The sequence below is a fragment of the Schistocerca americana genome, chromosome 4, assembly GCF_021461395.2.
Source record: "Schistocerca americana isolate TAMUIC-IGC-003095 chromosome 4, iqSchAmer2.1, whole genome shotgun sequence".
NCBI classification, from domain to species: Eukaryota; Metazoa; Arthropoda; class Insecta; order Orthoptera; family Acrididae; genus Schistocerca; species Schistocerca americana.
The window spans coordinates 303718586-303745556 of NC_060122.1; the positions used below are offsets into that span (position 1 = coordinate 303718586).

At 40.0% G+C, this 26971-nt stretch overlaps 1 protein-coding gene across 2 annotated transcripts in view; it reads right to left on the reverse strand.

Moving 5' to 3' along the window:
* Window positions 1-539: 539 nt before the first annotated feature.
* LOC124613190 (BCL2/adenovirus E1B 19 kDa protein-interacting protein 3) overlaps window positions 540-26971 on the reverse strand; it is a 307270-nt gene continuing 280838 nt past the window's right edge. For both annotated transcript variants that reach the window (XM_047141841.1, XM_047141843.1), the window contains 3 exons: window positions 5517-5596; window positions 3073-3216; window positions 540-2719 (listed from right to left, as the gene is read on the reverse strand). In XM_047141841.1, coding sequence (XP_046997797.1) covers window positions 2668-2719; window positions 3073-3216; window positions 5517-5596 — 276 coding nt within the window. In that variant the 3' untranslated portion in view covers window positions 540-2667. The remainder of the gene's footprint in view (window positions 2720-3072; window positions 3217-5516; window positions 5597-26971) is intronic.

Consider the following 26971-nt stretch of genomic DNA (forward strand, 5'->3'; position numbering starts at 1 on the left):
TTGGTAAAAAAAAGTTTAGTTTGGCTTCATTCTGTGTGGCAATGTTCTGCCCATTACCAATTAATTCGTGTGACTGATTGCACTTTTGTTAATGTCAGTCTGTGAGCATATTCAAGATGTTGATTCCTTAGCAGACATAATTGATTGCTTGTCAGTGAGTTTGAGTTGGTTTGCTTTGAAGCGTATTATAACAAATCTTCATACCAGTTAACATATTTTATCATTTGCTTAGCTATTTATTTATGTTTTCCAAATACTTGGAAATGCTGTTAAGGTATCAACACCCTTTAAGTTTTAGGAGCTATAAATTTTTATGTAGAATTCAGCTGTATAAGGTTCTGTCTTGAGTTTGTGGGTTTTAAATAACAAATTGCATGATTTTTATTGGGTTCCTACATCATTGTGAGCCAGTTTCTTTATTTTGGCAGCCATTAAAGAGAATTCAACAAATTTGGCATGTCTTCCTGAAGGTAAGGGCATTTAAGGCTTGCATTGATAACTATAAATTATTTTCATCACAGGAATACGTACAAACCAAATAAAATATTAATTCATATTTTTATTCATCTGTAAACTATTACATTAAGAGCAACACAGTCATAAAAGAAAAAACACACACACTTAAGAAATCCACGTCAAACAGAAGTTACCCAAAACACAGGATTTTTACTTGTGAATTTAAAAAGCTTTCTCCCATGGTTCATTTATTAGCATTACAGTATATAGATAGATTGCGGTTGTCAATATCGAAGTGTGTCAGGTTCTAATTAGATCTCAACACCTTTGGATCATTTTATACATCAATTTGCACGTAACTTCTAAACAGATGTTTTCAGTTGTAGCAACTTATGAGTCTTCTACTGAAAATTCCAACAGAATAAACTGTGCAAGAGCAAATTAAAGTAGAACTTTGTCATAACTCACTCGACTGAACTGTTATTGTACAAATAAGTTCAGTATTCAATTACTGGTGCACCACAGCATAAAAAGTTTGAGGACACACACTATATGATTCAGCTATTGTACAGTGTGAGGGCTACTCGCAGATAAACTAGACACCTTTTTCCTCTAGTGATACTGACAATGTGCTGTCTCAAATGAAAAAACTTCAGCGATAATTTAAAGAAACTCTTCAGAAAGAGTTCTACAATTGTGCCATCAGCATTTTAATAAAGGTTGGACTTCTTTATTTTTTATTTGGATGTGGTACTATATTTAAATTGAATACCATATGCATTCTTAAAGAACATGGATGGAAAGTTTGATCTATAGATGTCATTTGCTAAATCAATCATTTTTCCACATATAATCTCTGCGCGCCCACACACACACACACACACACACACACAGAGTATACTTTGATGGCCAATTTATAAATCTGTCACATATATACATGTGTGTCCTTATATCTAAGGTAGTATTTGCATATGAAATTGAAAAGAGTTATGTGATATTAAACTTGCAGGTCAATTCAGATACAGTGTGTACAAAACTTCATGAATAAATATGGATCAACACTATGCTGACCAATTCAAAGCTATAAAAAGGCATGCATTTCTATACCACTTGCACAAATTATCAAATGGAAGATGCAATATTCACTTATTAAAACTTATTTGTTTTCCAGCATCCATTAACATGTCTCTGAAACAGTTTTTAACATTATACAAGATGTTTTATTACATTCCTCAGATTGTCATACATTCCAAGATAATGTAATATTCGCTTAGCAGTGTTTACATTACTGAGACTTAATTGACAAGATCCCTTTTCTGAGAAAGACAAGTTAATAATAAGTAGGATCAATGTCTGTATGCAAACTGTACAAACATTTGAGAAATAAGGAAATGAGCATGATGCCTGGACAAAAATGCTGAAATGATTGCAAATTACTTTATCACAGAACTCTCACATATATTAAAATGCTAATATTTGTAACATATATAGATTATATAATGTGCGTAAAATATATTAGTACATTAACAGATAATAAAATGGAGTCTGGAGAAACAGGTCTTATTGTTAAGGTTGCAACAATTCTTCAGGTAACATTGCTACTGATACTTAAGTTAACAGTGATAAGAATTCACATTATTAAACAAAAATCGAATTTATTTCATAATATTGTTCACGTATTCTTTAACAATCATTAAAAACTTGGTAAGAAAATTATATGGTGAAACCATCCACTTGATGCTACTTTTGTTCAGGCGAGAAAGTGTTGTTAGTGTAATTAATACTTAAATGAACCTGAAAGACTCCTGCTTATGTCACCTTTCCCAAGATTTTTTTTGTTTTTTTTTTTTGTTTTGCTTAATTTGCTGCATACTTTAATGAATGTATACAAGTACAGAGAACACTGACACTATTTAACATACATTTATGATACTTTCTAACAACATAGCCTGCCTAAGTGTCACTTATACAAATCTCTACTCCTTTTATAAAATGGGTGGTGAGAAGAAAACCTAGTCACAAAGATTTGTGTATAAAGCCTACTTGCATGTAATGCCTGATAACAATTACAACATACAGAATGCAGAGGATGTACAAGACGTACAACACAAATAGAATGTCAACTGCATGCCTCATTTCCATCAGTCTTCTCGACAGTTTACGGTCCCATTGTTGGTACAGGCTGCAGCAACACGCCATCGTGGTGCACCATCATTCAAAATTAATTCGCGGGAGAAACATCCCTCTTCGACTCAGCCAGACACTAAAACATTAAAGTCAAATTTTTAACAAACATTTTGGAAAAAGACACTTTATATCTGTAATTAACCATGAAACAAAGCTTTACTTTTAGTAGGCACTCTACTTTGAACAACAAATCAAAGTTACACAGGTTGTGTTCCAGATGGATTACTTTTTATTCATTCTATCAGTTTCCATAAACCCTAACAGGGATGTGGAAAGAGTGAAGTTAGACATTAATAGGTAGAAGTAGTCATTGGAGGTTACTTATAAGTTCTAAATTACTTTCACTCTGATAAAAGCCGCCACAGCTCCTGCTGTGGCCCTTTTATCATCTCAGTTTAATACTCTTCATAACATTAGAGCTGTACTTACCCAACACCTGTTCCCAGCAGGAGTGAGATGAAGTTTGTAAGGAAGAGGGTGTAAAGAACTTCTTTTGAAAACAAGCTGTTCTTGCCAACCTTAGCATGGCGAATGCTGTAAGTTTTTCTCTTGGGATGTTTAAATTTCCAGTCCCTAGAACACAAGCAGTTTTATCATTTTTAGCTTCAACTCTGACAAGATCTGGACTATAATATTATACTAGTTTGTCAAGTATGTGTATAAAAGAAAGAGCCCAGGTTACTTCTCATTTAATACACAAGTTGTCTCTCTAAGATTAAATTTTTGAATGCCTCCGAGTTGATTAGATACTGATTGTTTTAAGTAACTGGTTTATGAAGCAATGCACTATAAAATATTTGTGTGTAATTATAATTATAGGGGAGATGATTCACCATTCACATTTTTAAGTAACATATTATTTTTATTTTGTTTGTTTGTAATTCACTTACACTAAAGCTACTGACATACATTCTTCTTGTCTGGTCCAGTGATTAAGTTAATCAGTCCCAAACATACTCATCAATGAAAATTTTGACGCAACTTTATTTCCATCAAAAACTGATGACTACATCTGAAGTTTACATGTTGCACGCACACGCACACCTGTTCATAGGCAGAGGATTTGAAATTTTGAATATCCTCCACTATTTATTATTAACAGATTCACAGAGACTGTTTTACACATCATGACAGCCCCCCCCCCCTCTCTCTCTCTCTCTCTCTCTCTCTCTCTCTCTCTCTCTCTCTCTCTCATGTAAAACACTTCTAATTTCTAGAAACATAGGGACAGGTTCCTTAGACTACAACAAAAAAAACTTGTTATGAACATACTTCCAAAAATCCTTTATTGTCAAGTTATTAATTGAAGTGGATCTTCAGTGACTCATCTGTGCATCCACTGACTCTTATCGTAGATCGTGTGTTGCCATGGAGACTTGTTTACCTTTGTCTTCAACATGTCCGCTGTGTACATGTAGCACGGTACATGAGTGGGTTAACTAAAAGTGCATTCAGACTGGTAAGATATTTATTTCATGAGCAGACACACATTTTTATGAACAGTTGCACAAATGATAGTGGACACAAGGCTGCACAGCTGTGTCAGATGGTGTTTCCAGACAGAAGGCAGCCATATCATCCAAGCTTTGGTGCTGTATATCACTGTGCTACTGAGACAGTATCTGTAGCACCCCGGACTATGTATCAAGGTTCAAATGGCTCTGAGCACTATGCGACTTAACTTCCGAGGTCATCAGTCGCCTAGAACTTAGAACTAATTAAACCTAACTAACCTAAGGACATCACACACATCCATACCCGAGGCAGGATTCGAACCTGTGACCGTAGCGGTCACTCGGCTCCAGACTGCAGTGCCTAGAACCACACGGCCACTTCGGCCGGCATGTATCAAGGAAGACCAAGTGTTGCTCATATGCCTGACAAGGAAGAGCCCACCTCCAAGTTCAGCATGAGCAACTCTTTTGTATTTATATCACCCAACACATGAGAACTTTGGTGTCAGTCCATTGTTTGTCTCTTCAGTTTTGTTTACAGATGAGGCAACATTTTGAAGAGACAGAATAGCAAATGTCCACAACCAACACATATGGGCTGATCACAATCCTCTTGTTAGACATCAGCATCACTTTAAGATTAATGTGCGTCAGGAATTCTAGGCGACTGACTGGTATGGCCATAGGTTCTCCCAGCATGTTTTACAGGAGCTGCCAACAAGGACTTTATTCAGAACACCCTCCAAGACGTACTTGAAAGTGTGACCTGCAAGTAAGAAGAATCATGTGGTTTGTGCATGGTGGAACTCCAGAAGACTTCAGTCTCAGCATTCGAGATGCAGTGGCTGGTATCTACCAAGAGACATGGATAGGTAGAGGAAAACCAATACCTTGGCCTGCAAATTCCCCAACTTCAACCCTTTGATTTACCATTCAACTCCATCTGAGTATTTGGAAGGATGTAGCAATCCACGATTCAAAGAATGCATTTGTGTTCAGAAGTGAGAAGAGGACATTTCGAATATTTATTAAACATTGTGTGATGAGCTCCAGTCACCTAAATTGTAAATTTTTAATAGTAACTAAAACTAAGGATTGCAGCAATATTGTGAAAAGAATAGTTGCTGCACACGCACACGCGATTGCAGTATCTGGCAGCTGAAGCACTATATGGTCAGTAGCAACTATCCGTTTCATAATATCATTACATTCCATCCTGGATTTTCCTTAGACTAAAACTAAGGATTTTTGGACATGTGTTTATATGTATGGTTTTTCCTTGTTTTGATGCAGGGCACTTGTCCTCAAAGATTGTAAAAGTGTTTTTGAAACACACTGTGTGTGTGTGTGTGTGTGTGTGTGTGTGTGTGTGTGTGTGTGTGAGTGAGAGAGAATATACTGAATACATAAATTACTTACTTTGGGGGTACTTGGTCAGGCCGACTGCTCCAGTCCCAAATCCAGTCTGTGCTACGGTCAACAGTCATGAAATCTCCATCCTGCAAAGTGAAAAAGATAGACGTTTAAATATGAAGCTATCATGAAAGGTATTCTGTAAATGTTTCAAACCTGTATACTTTAAGCAAAAATATTTACCAGTAGCCAATTCCTGAACTTCACTGTACATTTATTTCTTGTTTAAAAGGGTTCAGAGTAATTTCATTTACTGAAAAATGATGGTGTTTAAACTTTCTGAACAATAGGTTTGTTCTTTGAATCTAAATACCAGTGAAATAATAGAATAATTGTAAAAAAGTTTTTTCTATCTGGGTCAGTTGATAACTTCACAGGCAGCGAAAGAAAGAAACAGTGTTCACTATCAATATGTATTATCAGATTTAACTTAATGGCAGTAAGACATGGACAATGAACATGAAACTGAGGGTTACTCTGCCGAGAGAGGCATGTTGGTTTTACTAAAACATGGAAGAAAATTTAGATGGATGAGGGGTCAAACTGGAGTTGAAGATGTAATTAAGACTGCAACAAAAATGAAGTGGCAGTGAATAGCCAGGCAAATGGATCATGGGAATATGTCATGAAATGCCAAAATATGAATTAAGACCAGGGCAATTGGGTTGTTGGCAAAAAATGTTAAGGAGCATGGACGAATACATCTGGAACCATAATGCCTAGAGAAGTCTGGACGAGACATTTATTTAGCAGTGGATGTAAACTAATGACGATTAAATAACGAAAGTATGAAAGGGGCACATACCAGGAAAGAAAATATTCTAACCAACAGCAACAGAGGAATGAGAAGGAAGAGGAAACAGACTAATGTAGATTATGCCCATGAAGGTGGCAGGATGAGAGAATGTGTTTACTAGTGTGTTCCCCTATCTGTATTCAGGGAAACTCTTAGGAGGAGGATCCAAATAGCCTATGTGGTGTGTAACAGGCTCACCCTTTAGTCATGCTGCATAGCATACTGAGTCTCAAAAATACATTTCATTTGTGTGCAGTGCCTGTTTGGTAGTGCTCATCCCAAAGACTCAAACTGTGCAGTGAATAAATATCAGCTGGTGAAATGACTTAGGTACTTTCAGTTTTGGCCATGCCTTTAATGCACATAATTTTCCATCATATTTGAACAGAGTATTTGATATGGCTGGATGCCTAAGATAGATTTTACAGTAGGAACAACTGCAGGGTTAGGAACCATGAGCTGGAGTGGTCTTTTTGGAACATCACAGTATTTGACAAGCATATTGTATAGATTATGGGGCAACTGCGATTGGTATAAGATATCACTGATATAATCAAATTTCAGGGCTCAACTACTGAAAGTCAAATTAATCCAGTTAGGCTGCCAAGGCCTTTGTGGTGCTGATTTTTGACAATGGTATTTTGAAGCTGTTTGCAAATTGAAATTTCATGATCAAGAAAGAATATTTGAAGGCAAGGGGAAGGAGGGGGGAAGGGAGTGTGGCTTGTAAATTTTCAAGGATTTTGTGATGGTGGACACTGATTAATTTCAGATATCTCTAGTCCAGCATAGGGGGCATCAGATGTGGAAGAGGTAGCATCTTAAATGACCTCCCTGGTGACATGTAAATACGTTACTTTTTTAATATATCAACCACACATGAATCGGGATAGTGCTCTTGCAGTTAGTGAAGTATCAGAACTACAGCATTGAACAAATTATACAATATGTTTAAGAGCACTGAACTCTGTGGTTAGTAACTTTAAATTTGGTTTAATCAACGTACGTATTTACTAGGCGTGCAAAGAGCTAGAAGGAGGTAAGATCTCACCTTAAGCACTCCATTAATGGCGTCAATGTGACCATTTAATTAGGAATTTAAATCTCACTGCAGCTTGAAATTTAGAATAGTTTTTCTTGTGTGCCAGGAGTAATTCGAGGACAAAAAAGGCTCGACCTCTCAACCAACCGCGCAGTTTATCTAGAAATCTAGATCTGTGAGTAACGAACAAATTATTACATATCAGTAACATTTACTATTACTGCAGCGTATACATACTAAAAAGGAGGAAGTTCCCTGCAGGGTCTTAGATGCATTTTAAAGATCTTTATTGTCTGATGCATGTGTAAACTGGGCGGGCGTCAAAAACTCGCCACATTAACAGAAGAATGAAGAAGCACCTCTGTCTTTAAAAAAAAAAAAAAAAAAAAAAAAAAAAAACTTTCATTACTCGTTGCCTACATTCTTCCTCACTTCTAATCCAAGCATTCGACTGTTACTCCTAAGTCGCCCCTAAAATTTTCCTTCACAAAATGTTAATTTCAGTGTTCTGTAAATGCGAAAGTTTCATCCTGCATAACTGTTTGTGTATCAGAAATTGCCTTCATTTCAGTATTTTTTTTTTCTCCATACTGTCACTGCCCATGCAAACGCAAGGGGGCAGAGCAAAATAAGAGCCACACCCCGCACCCCTCTTACGCTAGTTAGAAATCTAATGCAAGAACTGAGAATTGTGCCTTGCTCTTTATTACACCACTTTCAAACTGTCCTGCACGGAGAGAACATACGAAAAACAGGAAACATTCAACAAGGACAGCACTAAACTTGACAGAAGTTTTCTGTGTATGGAACGGTGTCATAATTTAACATAACTGTCACTGAACGGTAAAAAGTCAACATTTCGGTTTTATTCACACAATGATACCGTAGTTATTTTACAACATGACGCGCCTCAGTGCTTAGGAAATCCGTTATGTTAACTGACTGACCGCGTTAGCCCACGCACATGTATTAGTAATGAAATTGCTACTGCAACCCCATTCTTTTTCGGAAAAGTTGGCAAATCGCAGAGTCTGGCACGTTCTCCCGAAGACTTCTGCCTATTATCACCTACAGTGAGCGTAGATACGGTGAATGAACTATATGTGAACTGAATGAACTAGTTCCCCCGTCGGAGTCGGGCAGAACCATACCAATTACAATGACAGTATGTCTAGAAAAGCACTGTGGTTTCTAAGCCATCTTGGTTATCTGACTGCCGGCCCGAAACTCCATGACGCCCATCTTTTGTAATTCGCGCGTGACGCAGCAGCTGAGACGCATCGTACGTCGCAGTGCTCCCAACCGCAACGCAGGCAGGCAGCAATGCTGTGGCCAACTGCGCCAACCGCAGACCGCAAAGGGCGTGCTGCATTTACTGCAGCATAAGCGAAATCCATTCACGACTGAATTAAACACTACAGCGCGTGATTGATACGAAGGGAAACACAGCGACTAATCATCTTCTTTGCAAAACTGCTTCTGCTTCCGTTCTACACTCTATAAACATATGCAATGTGTGTGGTTTAAATATCGTCGCTAGGCAATGAAAACCTCGTAACTCAAATTGGTCAAATTTTACAGGAGAAGCAAAAAACTAATTATAGAAATCACATGAGGACCTGATTAGTCAAATTTAGTGGTTTCTTCTACACAATATGGATCCGGTCATTGGTACATAAGACTTTATTATGCACGTCAAATTGTCTGCCGGTTTTTGGAGTTACGAGGCTTTCACAGTTATTTTTTTGGTAGTGATGGAGATAAGAGGCATGTAACGAGTGCACGGTTAAGAATTGAAATGAATTTATTTTAAAAAACTTACTTAAATTTTGCATTATTTGTGTATTATGAAACATCTGTAACGATACATTGTTACAGATGTAAAGTGAAATGAATAATTTCACATTGATCAAAATATTCGAATCTGGATGTTAACAAATTACAGTGTTTAAAAAACATAGAAACAATGTTGTTAGCTTTAATTAACCTTTTATTACTGTAAACATTTGTGCAGTTCATTAACATTTATTATTGTTACTATTGCTGTTACACTGACAGTCATAGGTGGCTGTAAACAAGTTTATTTTCGGCTGCATTTTTTTAGACACGGACATGTTCTCTCAGTACAAATGTGATGCAGTGTGTCATAAAATGAATGCACATCCTTAGGAAGGAGCAGCTTTAGTTGTTGCAAATGCGCAAACTTTTTCTGCGCTGATCTTTAGTGGTGAATTGTTGAGAGGGGGCACTGTAAATGAGCTGGGTATGTTTGACATCCTTCTTGGAAGTGGTTCCCATGTATCGCTGAATTTCAATTTATATTCCATTTTTCCGGAGGGATCATACTTTAGACACCGGATATCAGTCACTGTTGGATCCCCAATTTTGGGTCCTGGCCGAATAGACGAATACAACGAGAGTTTATCATAGGACTTGCAAAACGTGTGGTCCAAATAATTGACAACATAAGGCCTAGGACTTTGTCTTGTGGTAGCACAAACTTCTACATAGCCAGCAGGAGTATGTGTCTGTTTATCTTCCTTTCTATGGTGTAGTGCATAGAATCACACTCCATTTGAATGTGACCTTTCTCCAGAAATTTTTGCACTGTTGTAATGCCTTTCTGATTGGCGAGATTAGCCAGTGCATTACTCATGACAGTTTCGATTCTGGTACGTGCATCCGTCGCTGTAGAAAATAGCTTCTGAATGATTTTGGACGAACGTTTCTATGAAATGCACGAGTATACTGGCAAATTCCGAAGCTGTTAGTCCACCTTCACTCTCGTGCCAAAGGTAACAACCATCGTTACTTTTTAAATCATAGATGGCAAAGTTGTGGACCTTCAGTTTGCTTTTATAGTACAGTGCAGAGGCTTTTAGTCTGGGAGAAAGCAGAAGTGCTTGAAGGTCCATTGTAAACACACTAGCTAATTAATTTATCACAATTTTTCGCTTCTCTTTCCTCAGTTTTCGGGCCATATGCAAAGAGTATTCATTGTCTGAGAGATTGCCTGTCTAGTGAGAACAACAAAGATCGCACTGGTCCTTTTTAGGGGAAAATAAGTTAAGATTATTTTCATCGAATACCTCGCAGAACTGTTTGTAAGCAGCTGGGATTTGTCCTCTTTTCTTGCAAAATTGTATATATTCCCTATGTAGTTCTGATTTACTCTGCCAGTTAGGTTCCAAATAGAGTTTTGTGGAAGAACGACGGCAGTAATGCGATTCCAGTTATGGCAACTCTGCAAAAAAATCTGATGCTGATTGTCGTCCACCTGAAACTTTTGTTGGTCTCTCCTGCATTTGAGGTCCTTCTGCAAGCGTTCTTCCTGATGCACTAGATACCCATGTTCTGACACTACATTCGCCTAAGCACAAACTATTCAGAAACATAGTCGTGCAGACAGAACGGCGAGCTTTATTGGATTCTGAATTATTTCTGCGTCTTAACTAGAACGTAGTAGACATGGCTTCTAACAAAAATTTTTCTTTCACCCCAAGACATATCCTGCCAGAAATGATTAAATATTAGCTGTCTCTGCTCTTCTGTAATATCCTTGCAATTCCTGTTCCGATTTAAGGAAGAATGTTTACAAGTACATCGTGGGTCTCATTTCCCTCCTACTTCTGCTCATTGTTGGTCTCTTTTTGCCAAACTCATCTTTTTGCATTCCTAAATAATCCTTCCCCTCATACGTTTTTCTTTCTGCAAAGTTTGAAGTGATTGATTGCTTTTCCTTTTACGGCGCTGCTTAGTACTTTTTACTCCCGCATCAACTTCGTAATCGTCCTCTTCCGTGTTGTTGTTACTGCTATGGTCATTTTTGTTTTTATCTGGATCGTACGCATCACAATTGCCACTGGAGATATCATCCACGCTGCTGTGTTCGAAAAGACTTCCAAACTCAGAAGTGGAATTCGCCTCTATTGGCTTCTTTTTCCGCATTATCTGTAGTGTAAACCATAACGTCATCAATAACATTTAAATAATTGAATCACCTCAGCTTCCAAACAAGGATATTACTTCAAGTTACAACAATATAAACTACGGTTTACCTTCATTTTGTAGGTCTACCCTTTCTTTTGGTGCAGGACAAGGAGGAACCTGACTAGAATCATCTTCCGGTGATTTTATACGATATGATCCGTTGTCGGCTTGTTTCACAAGGTGAAGAGTGAATTTACTCTTTCTACACATAGCTGAAAACAAAGTTGTTACTGTAGAATGTATAGGATTCTGTACAGTTCTGAAATTAGAACCTCGTATGTACCGAGTGCAGTCTGTTTTACGCGCGATGAAAAACTCGAAGTCAACATTGTATTTAACGAGGTCATTATTAATTCTGTATATTAAAATACAATACATAAATACCTAGAAATACTAACACGTACCTGTAGCAATAAAGCAGTGTTGGGTCTGTCAGTCAAAAAAGTTACTATCACATCAAAAAACGTTTTAATCTCTGAGTATGTGTTCGCACTGCACACTAACAATGGCAATTATCGGAGATGCGAGGTTTTCAGCACAAACTACATATCGCTGGAGATGTGAGTTTTTCATTATTGCCGCTAGATGGCAACACCGTTCAACTCGAAGAAGGAAGGTTTCAACAGCCTATGTGGCATAATTTTCTACATTTGGTAATGCAGTTACGTGGATTTCATTGTCAGATGCAGTTACGAGGTTTTCATTGCCTAGCGACGATATTGTACCTTGTCAATAACAAAGATATCTTTTTGGTCATGGGTATTTTCCCCCTCACGTCTACACAAAATTATCGTCAAAGAAATGGCATGATGTGACTGATGATATTCTCACGCACGCAGAAAAAAACTTCCGAGTGTAGGATTCATGCAGCAACTTAGAATATTACATGTTCAGTACCGGGGAAATATCAGTTCAGTCTACAAGCAGTATCAAATACAACGTTATAATAGCACTCCTTGAGTTTATATCGGGAAGTGATTTTATGTGAATTAGTATGAACGAACGCACAGTTTTAATGATTTGAGAGATCTCCTGAAATGTACTATTAAAATACGTGTTACCGAGTGTTTTGTACTGTAGCTGATCCGATGAAATGCAGGCAATTTCACATTAAGATATTTTATGCAGTTCCAGGAAATTAAAGTTACCTTTGCAACGTACTAATGTCAAAGTACAATCAAGATGACCAAAGCCATATCATGCCAAACGTAAAGACTAGCAAATAAAAAAATGGTTGGACAATCGACGGAAAGCACTCGTGTTTAGTTGCAAATTTTTTAAATAGGAAAATGCGGTTATTATCCTATCGTGCGCTAAAGTTCATCGTTTACTATTTCGGGTGTTTTTAAATCTTCCTTTCGTGTTTAATTTTATTTGTTTGCGTTTCTCCACTTAATCTGTTTTCTGTTCTTGGAGATGGTTCAGCAAACACTTTTGTTAAGTTTATTCAAAGAAAGGAACCTCGAATTTGTCCCGTACCGGGAGAGTAACTTAACGGGTGGAATATCTTAATTGAAAGACATCAAGAACTACCGGTATTGCTATCTTTCGAATCTCTTAACAGTCTTTCGTTAGAGAAACTACTAACATTCTTTGGTCCCACTATGAAACGATCCTAGAGAGATTACGTAGCTAAAAGTAGACTAATAACACGTTACAAGGATGCGTAAAACAAACACCGGTATCCGAGTGCACCCGAGAGGGAAACCCTAATAAATCTGAACATACAGTACTATAACAACTACTGCAGATCACTTGGCTCGAAGTTACGGTCACTACTGTAAAATGTATTAAGTATTGCGTGACTGCAGACGAAATCGAGGCCGACGTAAAGCTGCCCCTAGGCTGGCGATAGTATTGTACAATACGAAATGTTGCACAATATTGTTGACATACTAGAGACGCCTCTAAAGATAACACCTTAATTCAGTAGGCAGCACTGAAAGGGAGAGGGAAACCACCAGTGCACCGGGGAACAGTCGTGGTGTCTCCGCGCCTAATGTGAGTGTGCGTACGCCGCCTGCGCTGGCGCCAGCTGCGCCGGCGGATTATAAATACACGCGGCAGCGCCGCACAGGCGCAAGGTCGGGCATCACGCCACTGCCACCTTCCCCCACCGCCGCTAGCCGGAGGCGGGCTGTGAGTGGCCGGCCGCGCTGCGGGCAACAGCACATGCGTACTGGCAGGACTACCACGATTAACGGTCGCCGCGTGGCTCACGTCGTCTATGCTACATGTTAAGGCTAACGTGCCGTAATCAGACACGGTTTCATAAAATTAAGCTGTTTTCTGTGCGGTATGGCCCCCGAAGGCTGAAGATAGAGGGTATGAATGACCATCCTTTTTACAGAAAGGATAAATATAGCAACAGAATTAAGAAACTTGCTATGATCATACAATTTATTAATCACCATAGCAAAATCCATAATGGATGTTATCAATAAGATTCTCCACACTGCCGATAACAAAGAATAGAAGTGTCATGCAAACATTTCAAAACAGGTTTTATTTGCTCGGGAAATAAAATGTTACAAAATGATCTTTACGACTTCGATCACTTATAATTCAGAAATGTTAATAGAAGGGTTGAAATGGTCACCCACATCTAGTTTTTTCCCCTTATTTTAGGGTAGTTATCGACGAAGATGGCAGCCCTCACCAGCAAATGGCACGATCTGTGGAATGGCTAATACAGATCAAATCTGAGAGCGAAGTTCAGGGGACAGGGGTCTAGGAAATCGGAAACGTCAAGAAGAGGAAGAGTTCTGGGTGTCCGAGCACGAGTGATTCAGATGTGGAACGGGCGCAACAGGATTCTCCCGAGCCCAACCGAATCCATCCGTCTAGCGTCTCGTCAATTGCAGCTACCACCGACCACGGTGCACAGGATGCTCCACAAGAAACTGAACCTGACTGCAGATCAAACCGCAAAGCATTTGCAAATTGTCCCATCGACATGACCCGGATTATCTGAGAATGGCGATGTTCACAAATGAAGGTTGCGTTCATTGTGTACGATAAGGTAATCCGACACAATGTTAGGATTTGGGAATCTGAGGACTCCCACTATCAATTGCGCGCGACATAGCAAAGATAAACCTATGGTAAGATCTGCTTCATAAGCTCGTGATAGGACCGTTTTTCTTTGCAGAGGCATCAGTAGACTCGACTCTTTATGTGAACATGCTTGAAGGGTTTGCATTTCCACAAATCGAGAAACTACAACCTCACATCATGCTGGAGCAGGTTGGGCCCTCCTACTTGACATCTATCGTTAGGAAGACTTTGCCAATCCAGCTACGTGAGAACGTCCAGAAATGGTCCCAAGGTCTCCAGACATAGCCCCCCCAGAAGATTTTTTCTTTGGGGTTTTGTGAAGGATGCTTGCTACCAGACCTCAATGCGAGACATGCATGAACTGCAAGCTGACTGATGTAATGTTAGTAGTTCATATTATACCGTCAGAGCTAGCTGACATTGCAACAAGCTGCCCTAGAGTTCTGACGAACCGGTAGTACTTAACTGGCTGTCGTAAAACCCGTGCATAATACACTGGTGGTGCGATATTCTGAAAGACAACGCCAAACCACATGGCTGTCAGAATGTCTCCACTGTGTCCAGCCGAATAGCAAATGCTTTCTCTGTGTTTACCCACTTTGACAGTCCTGCCATTGATAGGCTGAACAGGTAAAGACCCATCAGTTTTGGGGTTGGTTGGTGAATACCACAATGCCTTACCCATCGTTGTCTTACTGTGGATGGTGTACCCTTGCCTTCATCGGATCGCTGAAGTGCTAATCCAGCCAGTTGGAGGGAGACCTGCAGTTCAACGTGGTTTAATTGATGTGACGTTTTTCTCATATATAAGTCATTGAAAGTTGTGAAAGAAGTTGCAGGTGACAAAAGGATCTCAGGACCGACTGAGGACTGAGCTTTAGGCCTGTGGTTTTGTAATCCGTTACTCCAAGCCATTTACCTTTTCTATCACAGGCTAAATATTCCCATACTCAGTGTCTCGTAAGTGGAAAGCAGCACTGAACTGGGGTCTATGACATGTTTTTACAGCCTGTTATGCAGTTTTGATCAACAGTTTTGATCAATCGTGTGTCAATCTCAACCGGGAAGTGTAGAGGGTTTACTTCAGCTAATTGTAGCTTCATAAAATACTATTAAATACTGTTCAATGAGAGTTATTTGATATCGTTCACGTGAAACTTCATACCATTACCAGCTGCTTGAACTACGAGTTCCATTAACTGCTGGTGTTGGTGATTATGAAAGCGGAAGATTAGAAATCATTAAATATGGAAGACAAACTCTGATTTGACAAGATTGAGGAAGGAAAACCATGTTTCCTTTTCGACTCAAACATCCCGACATTTGCCTTTACACATCTGGAAAAACCAAGAAAGACGTAAATATGAATGGATGGACCACCGCTCCCAATCGTCATTTCAAATGCCTTGGCCATTGCATTAACTCTGATCTCTGTATTCGAGAGGAGCAGAGCCCAAATTATGGGGCATTAGTTCGGCAAGTCTACATCAGTTCATGATAATGTTGGACGGTCCCTCTTCCTAGAACAACTATAATTTAAGTGTATTTTTTCCATTCACGGTCCAAAGCAACTAGAGTACCAGCACTAATGACTTCGATATGGACGAGACACTGAACTAGTCGTCCTCGTTTCCTTAGTTAACAACGAAATGTTGTCACTGGCAGATTTTAAGAAAATGAACTATTCTGAGCAGTTTTATCTTGTGTACTGTAAAATAATACCCATAACTGAAAGAATTTTATATTTATGGGGCCTATCACGAAGGTGAAATGTCTGGCATTTGAAAACCATAATGGGGTTGGTGAGTGGAATGCTACTGGGAAGATTTTGAGAAAGCACGATGGATACGTGAAATAACCACATATAACGCATTCCAACCAAATCTAGAATAATTCGATATATTGCAGCTATAGTAGTTTCAATGAATCTGTCTATGAATAATCTGTGACCCGAAATCACACACATCCCATACATTTCCTTGCGGTAGCGCGACAGTAATTCTCGAATCGGAATTCTAAATATATCATCATCATTTAAGACTGATTATGCCTTTCAGCGTTCAGTCTGGAGCATAGCCCCCTTATAAAATTCCTCCATGATCCCCTATTCAGTGCTAACATTGGTGCCTCTTCTGATGTTAAACCTATTACTTCAAAATCATTCTTAACCGAATCCAGGTACCTTCTCCTTGGTCTGCCCCGACTCCTCCTACCCTCTACTGCTGAACCCATGAGTCTCTTGGGTAACCTTGCTTCTCCCATGCGTGTAACATGACCCCACCATCTAAGCCTGTTCGCCCTGACTGCTACATCTATAGAGTTCATTCCCAGTTTTTTTTTTTTTTGATTTCCTCATTGTGGACACCCTCCTGCCATTGTTCCCATCTGCTAGTACCTGCAATCATCCTAGCTACTTTCATATCCGTAACCTCAACCTTATTGATAAGGTAACCTGAATCCACCCAGCTTTCGCTCCCATACAACAAAGTTGGTCGAAAGATTGAACGGTGCACAGATAACTTAGTCTTGGTACTGACTTCCTTCTTGCAGAAGAGAGTAGATCGTAGCTGAGCGCTCACTGCATTAGCCTTGCTACACCTCGCTTCCAGTTCTTTCACTATGTTGCCATCCTGTGAGAATATGCATCCTAAGTACTTGAAACCGTCCACCTGTTCTAACTTTGTTCCTCCTATTTGGCACTCAATCCGTTTACATTTCTTTCCCACTGACATTACTTTCGTTTTGGAGATGCTAATCTTCATACCATAGTCCTTACATTTCTGATCTAGCTCTGAAATATTACTTTGCAAACTTTCAATCGAATCTGCCATCACAACTAAGTCATCCGCATATGCAAGACTGCTTATTTTGTGTTCACATATCTTAATCTCACCCAGCCAGTCTATTGTTTTCAACATATGATTCATAAATAATATGAACAACAGTGGAGACAGGTTGCAGCCTTGTCTTACCCCTGAAACTACTCTGAACCATGAACTCAGTTTACCGTCAACTCTAACTGCTGCCTGACTATCCATGTAAAGACTTAATTGCTTGCAAAAGTTTGCCTCCTATTCCTTAATCTCGTAGAACAGACAATAACTTCCTCCTAGGAACCCGGTCATATGCCTTTTCTAGATCTATAAAGCATAGATACAATTCCCTGTTCCACTCATAACTTCTCCATTATTTGCCGTAAGCTAAAGATCTGGTCCTGACAACCTCTAAGAGGCCTAAACCCACACTGATTTTCATCCAATTGGTCCTCAACTAATACTCGCACTTTCCTTTCAACAATACCTGAGAAGATTTCACCCACAATGCTGATTAAAGAGATACCTCTGTAGTTGTTACAATCTTTTCTGTTTCCATGTTTAAAGATTGGTGTGATTACTGCTTTTGTCTAGTCTGATGGAACCTGTCCCGACTCCCAGGCCATTTCAATTATCCTGTGTAGCCATTTAAGACCTGACATTCCACTGTACTTGATGAATTCCGACTTAATTTCATCCACCCCAGCCGCTTTATTGCACTGCAATCTATTGACCATTTTTTCCACTTCCTCAAATGTGATCCTATTTCCATCATCATTCCTATCCCATTCTACCTCGAAATCTGAGACATTACTGATCGCATTTTCACCTACATTGAGCAACTCTTCAAAATATTCCCTCCATCTGCCCAAGGCATCCACAGAATTCACCAGCAGTTTTCCTGACCTGTCCAAAATACTTGTCATTTCCTTCTTACCTCCCTTTCGAAGACTGCTAATTACACTCCAGAATGGTTTTCCAGCAGCTTGACCCAATGTCTCCAACCTGTTTCCAAAGTCTCCCCCAAGATTTCTTCTTGGATGCGGCAATTATCTGTTTGGCTTTGTTTCTTTCTTCAACATAACTTTCTCTGTCTACCTGAGTTCTAGTATTAGCCATTTTTTATACGCCTTCTTTTTCCTTGTTACAGGCTGCCTTGACTGTATCATTCCACCAAGCTGTTTGCTTCCTCCTACTTTTACACACTACTGTTCCAAGACATTCTTTAGCCACTTGTAGTACTGTGTCCCTGTACCTTGTCCATTCCTTTTCCAATGACTGTAATTGACTACATTCAACTAACTGGTACCTTTCTGAGATCGCTGTTATGTACTTGTGCCTGATTTCCTTATCCTGAAGTTTCTCCACTCTTATCCTCCTACATATGGACCTGACCTCCTGCACTTTCGGCCTCGCAATCCCAATTTCACTGCAGATTAAATAATGATCCGTGTCATCAAAGAATCCCCTGAATACACGTCTTCCTGAATTCCTGATCTGTTATTATATAGTCAATGACAGATCTGGTTCCCCTGCTTTCCCAAGTATATCGGTGAATGTTCTTATGTTTAAAAAAGGAGTTTGTGATTACTAAGCCCATACTGGCACAGAAATCCAAGAGTTGCTGCCCGTTCCTGTTGGCCTCCATATCCTCTCCAAATTTACCCATAACCTTTTCATACCCTTCTGTTCGATTTCCAATCCTGGGGTTAAAATCACCCATGAGCAGAACACTGTCCTTGTCCTTTACTCTAACAGCTACATCACTGAGTGCCTCATAAAAACTATCCATCTTATCTTGATCAGTCCCTTCACAATGCGAATATACTGACACAATCCTAATATTCTTGCTGGACACTGCAAATCTATCCACATCAGTCGTTTGTTTACATACCTTATTGCAACTACGCTGGGTTCCATTTCTTTCCTCATGTAAAGCCCTACACCCCATTGTGCTATTCCTGCTTAGACTCCTGACAAGTAGACCTTGTATTCTCCCACTTCTTCTTTCTCACCCCTTACCCGAATGTCACTAACAGCTAAAACGTCCAGCCCCATCTTACTTGCAGCCTCCGCCAGCTCTACCTTCTTCCCAGAGTAGCCCCCATTGATATTAATAGCTCCCCATCTCATTACCATTTGTTTGCCAAGTCGTATCTCAGGAGTCCCTGGTTTGTCAGTTAGAGGTGGGACTCCGTCACCTCCAAAGGTCCGAGGCATTTTGCTCTGATTGTTGCCAGCATCATATTTAAAGTACCAGGGAAGCAGGTTGCTGGCCTTACTTGCCCCGAGTCCCATTGGGTTTTACCCCTAACGGCTGAGGGACTAACCGGTGGATTTGGTAGTCTTTGCCGTATGAGCACAAAGGTGACCACGACTCAGAATATGTCAAAGATGCCCAGCCTTATTCCAAAGTAACTGGTATCCCGACTGTCGGGACCACTTACTTGGCCACTCATACGTTGCCCGTGGTTAATGAACTAGGACATGACTACAGGAACCCACACCATGAACCACCTAAATATATGTTATCGATTAATTGTTCCTTGTTTCCTGTTTATGTGGCACGTGGTTTATTCGAATATTCCGCCACATCAGCACTGCTAAGTGTGATAATTTCCTTTTTAACTTCAAATACAACCGCAACAAGTAGCGCATCGAATGTGCCTATAATAGCAGATTACTTGAGGTTTTGGCACTATTTCGTGAGCGTCTTATCGCCGTTATGACCTTCCTTATCTAAGTTTCCCGACCTGCTGTGCCTTGCTTTCGCTGAGACTGCATAGAACTTGCACTTTTTAGCTGTAGCATTCTTTAGTACAGTAACGCTGGTTACACGTGCAAACACGTTTTGCTCTTTGTATTTTAATTTTGTTTCGACACTGTAACTTTAGGACAACCATAATCGTTTCCTTTTCTTGCTGAATTTCGACCATTTTTTAGGCACAGACTTTCAACAGGACTTGCATTTTGTACTGTTATGACTGCAAATACAGAACAAGGGAGCTTCGATAGTGTACAGGGTGATAACACTTATGATTGTTTTCGTAGTAGCGTGTAGGCTTTTCTTCAGTCTTCAAATAACAGAGATTCAAAGAAGCGACATTACAAAGAAATCAATAAAATTCTTTTAGAATCTGTTGTTGTGGTCTTCAGTCCAGAGACTGGTTTGATGCAGCTCTCCATGCTACTCTATCCTGTGCAAGCTGCTTCAACTCCCAGTACCTACTGCAACCTACATCCTTCTGAATCTGCTTAGTGTATTCATCTCTTGGTCTCCCCCTCTACGATTTTTACCCTCCACGCTGCCCTCCAATGCTAAATTTGTGATCCCTTCATGCCTCAGAACATGTCCTACCAACCGATCCCTTCTTCTGGTCAAGTTGTGCCACAAACTCCTCTACTCCCCAATTCTGTTCAATACCTCGAGAGCCAGTCCTGACAAAACTCTACATCTGGTGAGCAAGACGTACGAGACAGGCGAAATACCTCAGACTTCAAGAAGAATATAATAATTCCATTCCCAAAGAAAGCAGGTGTTGACGGGTGTGAAAATTACCGTACTATCAGTTTAATAAGTCACAGCTGCAAAATACTAACGCGAATAATTTCCAGACGAATGGAAAAACTGGTAGAAGCCGACCTCGGGGAAGATCAGTTTCGATTCCGTAGAAATGTTAGAACACGTGAGGCAATACTGACCTTACGACTTATCTTAGAATGAAGATTAAGGAAAGTCAAACCTACGTTTCTAGCATTTGTAGACTTAGAGAAATGCTTTTGACGATGTTGACTGGAATACTCTCTTTCAAATCCTAAAGGTGGCAGGGGTAAAATACAGGGAGCGAAAGGCTATTTACAATTTGTACAGAAACCAGATGGCAGTTATAAGAGTCGAGGGACATGAAAGGGAAGCAGTGGTTGGGAAGGGAGTCAGACAGGGTTGTAGCCTCTCCTCGATGTTATTCAATCTGTATATTGAGCAAGCAGTAAAGGAAACAAAAGAAAAGTTCTGAGTAGGTATCCATGGAGAAGAAATAAAAACTTTTAGGTTCGCCGTTGACATTGTAATTCTGTCAGAGACAGCAAAGGACTTGGAAGAGCAGTTGAACGGAATGGACAGTGTCTTGAAAGGAGGATATAAGATGAACATCAACAAAAGCAAAACGAGGATAATGGAATGTAGTCGAATTAAGCCGGGTGATGCTGAGGGAATTAGATTAGGAAATGAGACACTTAAAGTAGTAAAAAAGTTTTGCTATTTGGGGAGCAAAATAATTGATGGTCGAAGTAGAGAGGATATAAAATGTAGACTGGCAATGGCAAGGAAAGCGTTTCTGAAGAAGAGAAATTTGTTAACATCGAGTATGGATTTAAGTGTCAGGAAGTAGTTTCTGAAAGTACGTGTATGGAGTGTAGCCATGTATGGAAGTGAAACATGGACAATAAATAGTCTGGACAAGAACAGAGTAGAAGCTTTTGAAATGTGGTGCTACAGAAGAATGCTGAAGATTAGATGGGTGGATCACATAACTAATGATAAGGTATTGAATAGGATTGGGGAGAAGAGAAGTTTGTAGCACAGCTTGACTAGAAGAAGGAATCGGTTGGTAGGACATGTACTGAGGCATCAAGGGATCACAAATTTAGCATTGGAGGGCAGTGTGGAGGGTAAAAATCGTAGAGGGAGACCAAGAGAAGAATACAATAAGCAGATTCAGAAGGATGTAGGTTGCAGTAGGTACTGGGAGATGAAGGAGCTTGCACAGGATAGATAAGCATGGAGAGCTGCATCAAACCAGTCTCAGGACTGAAGACCACCAGAACAACAACAACAACAACCTCCTCGTTAGTTATGTGATCTACCCATCTAATCTTCAGCATTCTTCTGTAGCACGACATTTCGAAAGCCATTCTCTTATTGTCCAAACTATTCATCATCCACATTTCACTTCCATACATGGCTACACTCCATACAAATACTTTCAGAAACGACTTCCTGACACTTAAATCTATACTCGATGTTAACAAATTTCTCTTCTTCAGAAACGCTTTCCTTGCCAGTCTACATTTTATATCGTCTCTACTTCGACAGTCATTAGTTATTTTGCTCCCCAAATACCAAAAATCATTTACTACTTTACGCGTCTCATTTCCTCATGTAATTCCCTCAGCATCACCCGATTTAATTTGACTACATTCCATTATCCTCGTTTTGCTTTTGTTGATGTTCATCTTATATCCTCCTTTCAAGACACTGTCCATTCTGTTCAGCTGCTCTTCCAGGTCCTTTGCGGTCTCTGACAGAATTACAATGTCATCGGCGAACCTCAAAGTTTTTATTTCTTCTCCATGGATTTTAATACCTACTCCGAATTTTTCTTTTGTTTCCTTTACTGCTTGCTCAATATACAGATTCAACAGCATCGGGGAGAGGCTACAACCCTGTCTCATTCCCTTCCCAACCGCTGCTTACCTTTAATGCCCCTCGACTCATAACTGCCATCTGATTTATGTACAAATCAGAAACAGCCTTTCGCTTTTCGTATTTTGCCCCTGCCACCTTCTGAATTTGATAGAGTATTTCAGTCAACATCGTTAAAAACTTTTTCTAAATCTACAAATGCCAGAAACGTAGGTTTGCCTTTCCTTAATCTATTTTCTAAGATAAGACGTAGGGTCAGTATTGTCTCACGTGTTCCAACATTTCTACGGAATGTAAATTGATCTTCCCCGAGGTTGGCTTCTACCAGTTTTTTCATTCGTCTGTAAAGAATTCGTGTTAGTATTTTGCAGCCGTGGCTTATTAAGAATCTAGCTTCCACGTATAAAACAGCTTCAAACCTATGGTTAGTTTTAAACGAGTTATTGTGTTAATATCTGACGTTAATGTTAGCACGAAAGTTTCGAAATTACTTGAGTTCGTTGGAAGACAAATGTTTTCATTAAGAAACGCTGGATGAATATAGTACCGGTAATTGCGCTCCGGTTGTAGCAAAAGGTAGTGTGTGACGCTTCTCGAAGTTCACGATGCCGTATCGCCTGAACTATGAGTCCTACAATGATACAATTTTCCAGGTGCATTCGGTGATATGTGGACTGTCTGTAAAATGTATTATCAATAGAGCGGGTAGCAAAGATGCTATACATTAAAACACATCTGAGCTGAATTTTACTGCATGAACAGTGAAAATGTAGTAAGCAATTAACTTTTTTCCTTTCATCAGATTGTGGGGTTGTCAATGAAGTTTCGTAACGGTTAGAAATTATTCGTAAAGTTTGTTGGTACTCGCTAAGTGCTTTCACTCTCAAATTCTGAATGAATGAAATCCAGGTAATTTTAGTCTACATCGTCAGTTACACTACCTTAAGACGCACACACTTTCTAACAGTAATACTTGTCTCATTGTGTTAAAATTTTCACTTTAGATTATCTCTCTAAACTCTCTCGCTCAAAACTGACGCAGAATATTGAAAATCAAATTTTTGTTGCTTAAGGGCATTATATTCCGCAAGCCACCATACGGTGTGTGGCGGAGGGTCTTTCAGCACTGCCGATGATATCGCTAGGAACATTGCCTGCCTTGTCTATAAGTAAGTGGAGAGCGAAACCACTGACACGATAAGCCCGTGTTCGACGGAGCAGATGTGCTGAATTCAGGTCACTTACAATGATCGAAAGACTGCTCTGCGCCCCTATCATTCCCTGCTAGAACTTTTAGATGTCGTGTTGTTGAGGCAGATTTTATCTCCGTCTAAGAAAATCCAGCAGGAGGTCGCTGTAGGGAACCAGACATGCGTGTCCTAATTCACAGCACGCGATCATGCCACGAACCACTTAACCGCCAACACCGATCTCAAATACGGACAACATGCAATGGATTCATAACCTTCCGTAATAGACGCATAACGTCGGCGCCCTTTCACGGCGAGTTTGTTGCTTTGCAAATAGTATCGTAAGAAAATATGCTCACTGAGGAAGATATTAGTCACTCCCTTAAAAGAACAAAATGGCCGCTTTGGTGCAGCGTAGAACTGGTGCCAAACTGCCATGTGACTTTCCACCGCTGATGGAAGTACTGGGTGGCCCAAAAAGGATGGTCGGATTTGAACTGCGTAGTACCATTGAAAGGTGAGGAGGGGGGACCACTGCCGGCCGTCTGCAAGTCGGCCATTACACCCAGTTTGCCACGAGATGGCGCAGTGGACGGTCGAGCATCGTGTTTTTGCTGTGGAACAGTTTTTCAGAAATGATGAATCGTTTATTACTGTGCAACGATTGTTTCGACAACGTTTTGGTGTAGCGCGTGATGGACCCATTCCAGATCGCAGATCCATATCACGTTGGGTGACTGCATTCCGGACAACAGGGTCTGTCAAAAGTGGTAAATCTACAGGGCGTACACGTACGGCAGTTACTCCACAGAACATTGATGATGTTAGAGCATCAGTGCTGCAAAGCCCGCGTCGTTCCACTAGGCGTCGTGCTCAAACTTTAGGCCTCAGCCGTAGTTCGTTGCAGCGTATTTTAAGCCGTGAGTTACAGTTTCACTCATACAAAATTATGATCACGCAAAAGCTGTATGATCGTGATTTTGAGCAGCGAAGACGATTTTGTGAATCAATGCTTGACATTTTGTACTCTAATAATGATGTTGTGCTTCTTATGTCAGATGAAGCCCATTTCCATTTAGACGGCTATGTCAATAAACAAAACTGCGGGTATTGGGCAGCAGAATCCCAGAGAATTGCACCAAAAGCCTCTTCATAGTGCTAAGGTAACAGTCTGGTGTGGAATTTCAAGATTGGGGATTGTTGGTCCTTATTTTTTTGAGGAGAACAACGCTACAGTCACAGTGAACTCGAAACGTTACGTTAACATGCTACGTAGCTTTTTGGTGCCGAAACTGCGAGAGTTACATGTAAGTCGAGATCGAATTTGGTTTCAACAGGACGGGGCCACGGCCCACACAGCCAATGACTCCATGTGTGTTTTAAGGCGGATGTTCCCCCACCACATCATCTCGCGTTTTGGAGATGTCCACTGGCCCGCGAGATCACCTGACCTCTCAGCCTGTGATTTTTTTCTTTGGGGATACCTAAAGTCAAAAGTCTACGTAAAGAAGCCCCGAAACTTAATTGATCTGAAGGAGGCAATCAGTGCGGAAATTATGGCAATTCAAGAAGAAACAGTAGTGAAAGTGATGGAAAATTTCGAGGAAAGACTTGTGGAATGCATCACCGAGGAAGGACACCATCTTCCGGAAGTCATTTTCCGTACATGATTTTTTGTGGTTAGTTCTTGTAATTGGGTGCCTGGGAGCATTTAGTTACGTAATTGAATAAAATTAATTTGTAAAACTGATGGAGTTATAGTTATTTAAAATGTGACCATCCTTTTTGGGCCACCCTGTATGTAGATCGGGTATACATTCCGTATTTTGACAGATGGTACTATGGACCAAAACAAGACAAAAAATGTCCAGTAAACGTCAACTCTAAAATGCATATCTTAAGAACTGTGAACAACATCCTACTGTCAAACATATCTTCTGCTGCACGCACTTTGCTATTACGAACGATATACAAAATGCAGCAAGAAAATGAGTCCACAGCATTCTGTTACGGCGAAACAGCACAGCGTTCTGGATATTTTTCAACATGCAAGACGGACTCCAGGGTTGCTTCCACTTGCCAGACCAGACCACAAACTTGTTGTTATTGTTGCCTTCAGTCCTGAGACGGGTTTGATGCAGCTCTCCATGCTACACTATACTGTGCAAGCTGCTTCTTCTCCCAGTACTTACTGCAACCTACATCCTTCTGAATCTACTTAGTGTATTCATCTCTTCGTCTCCCTCTACGATTTTTACCCTCCACGCTGCCCTCCAATACTAAACTGGTGATCCCTTGATACCTCCTCCTAGTAAAGTTGTGCCACAAGCTCCTCTTCTCCCCAATTCTTTTCAATACCTCCTCATTAGTTATGTGATCTACCCATCTAATCTTCAGCATTCTTCTGTAGCACCACATTTCGAAAGATTCTATTCTCTTCCTGTCCAAACTACTTACTGTCCATGATTCACTTCCACACATGGCCACACTCCATACAAATACTTTCAGAAACGACTTTCTGACACTTCAATCCAAACTCTATGTTTAATTTCTCTTCTTCAGAAACGCTTTCCTTCCCATTGCCAGTCTACATTTTATATCCTCTCTACTTCGACCATCATCAGTTATTTTGCTCCCCAAATAAACACGAAATGGTTCCATTGCATCTAATGTATGCATTGCATTTTCGCAGAGCAGTGAATACGGTTGACAGCAACAACACTAACAGGCCATTAAAATATTTCTGGGTTTTGAACGTTTTAATTGTATAAAATACTTTAATTATAATACAGAAGACTTTGTAGTCAGGGCAGTCATAGCCTGGATATATCATTTTGAAGATCAAAGCGCGTCAGCTGTAAGTACTTTATTTGTAAACACGGCCCGTTTCGCAGTATTTTAGCTGCCTCTTCAGGTGCGAGCAATAAAATGAAGTTATAGAGAGAGAGAGAGAGAGAGAGAGAGAGAGAGAGAGAGAGAGAGAGAGAGAAAGAAAAAAAAGAGAGAGAGAGAGAAAGAAAAGAAAAAAAAGAGAGAGAGAGAGAAAGAAAAGAAAAAAAAGAGAGAGAGAGAAAGAAAAGAAAGAGAGAGAGAGAGAGAAAGAAAAGAAAGAGAGAGAGAGAGAAAGAAAAGAAAGAGAGAGAGAAAA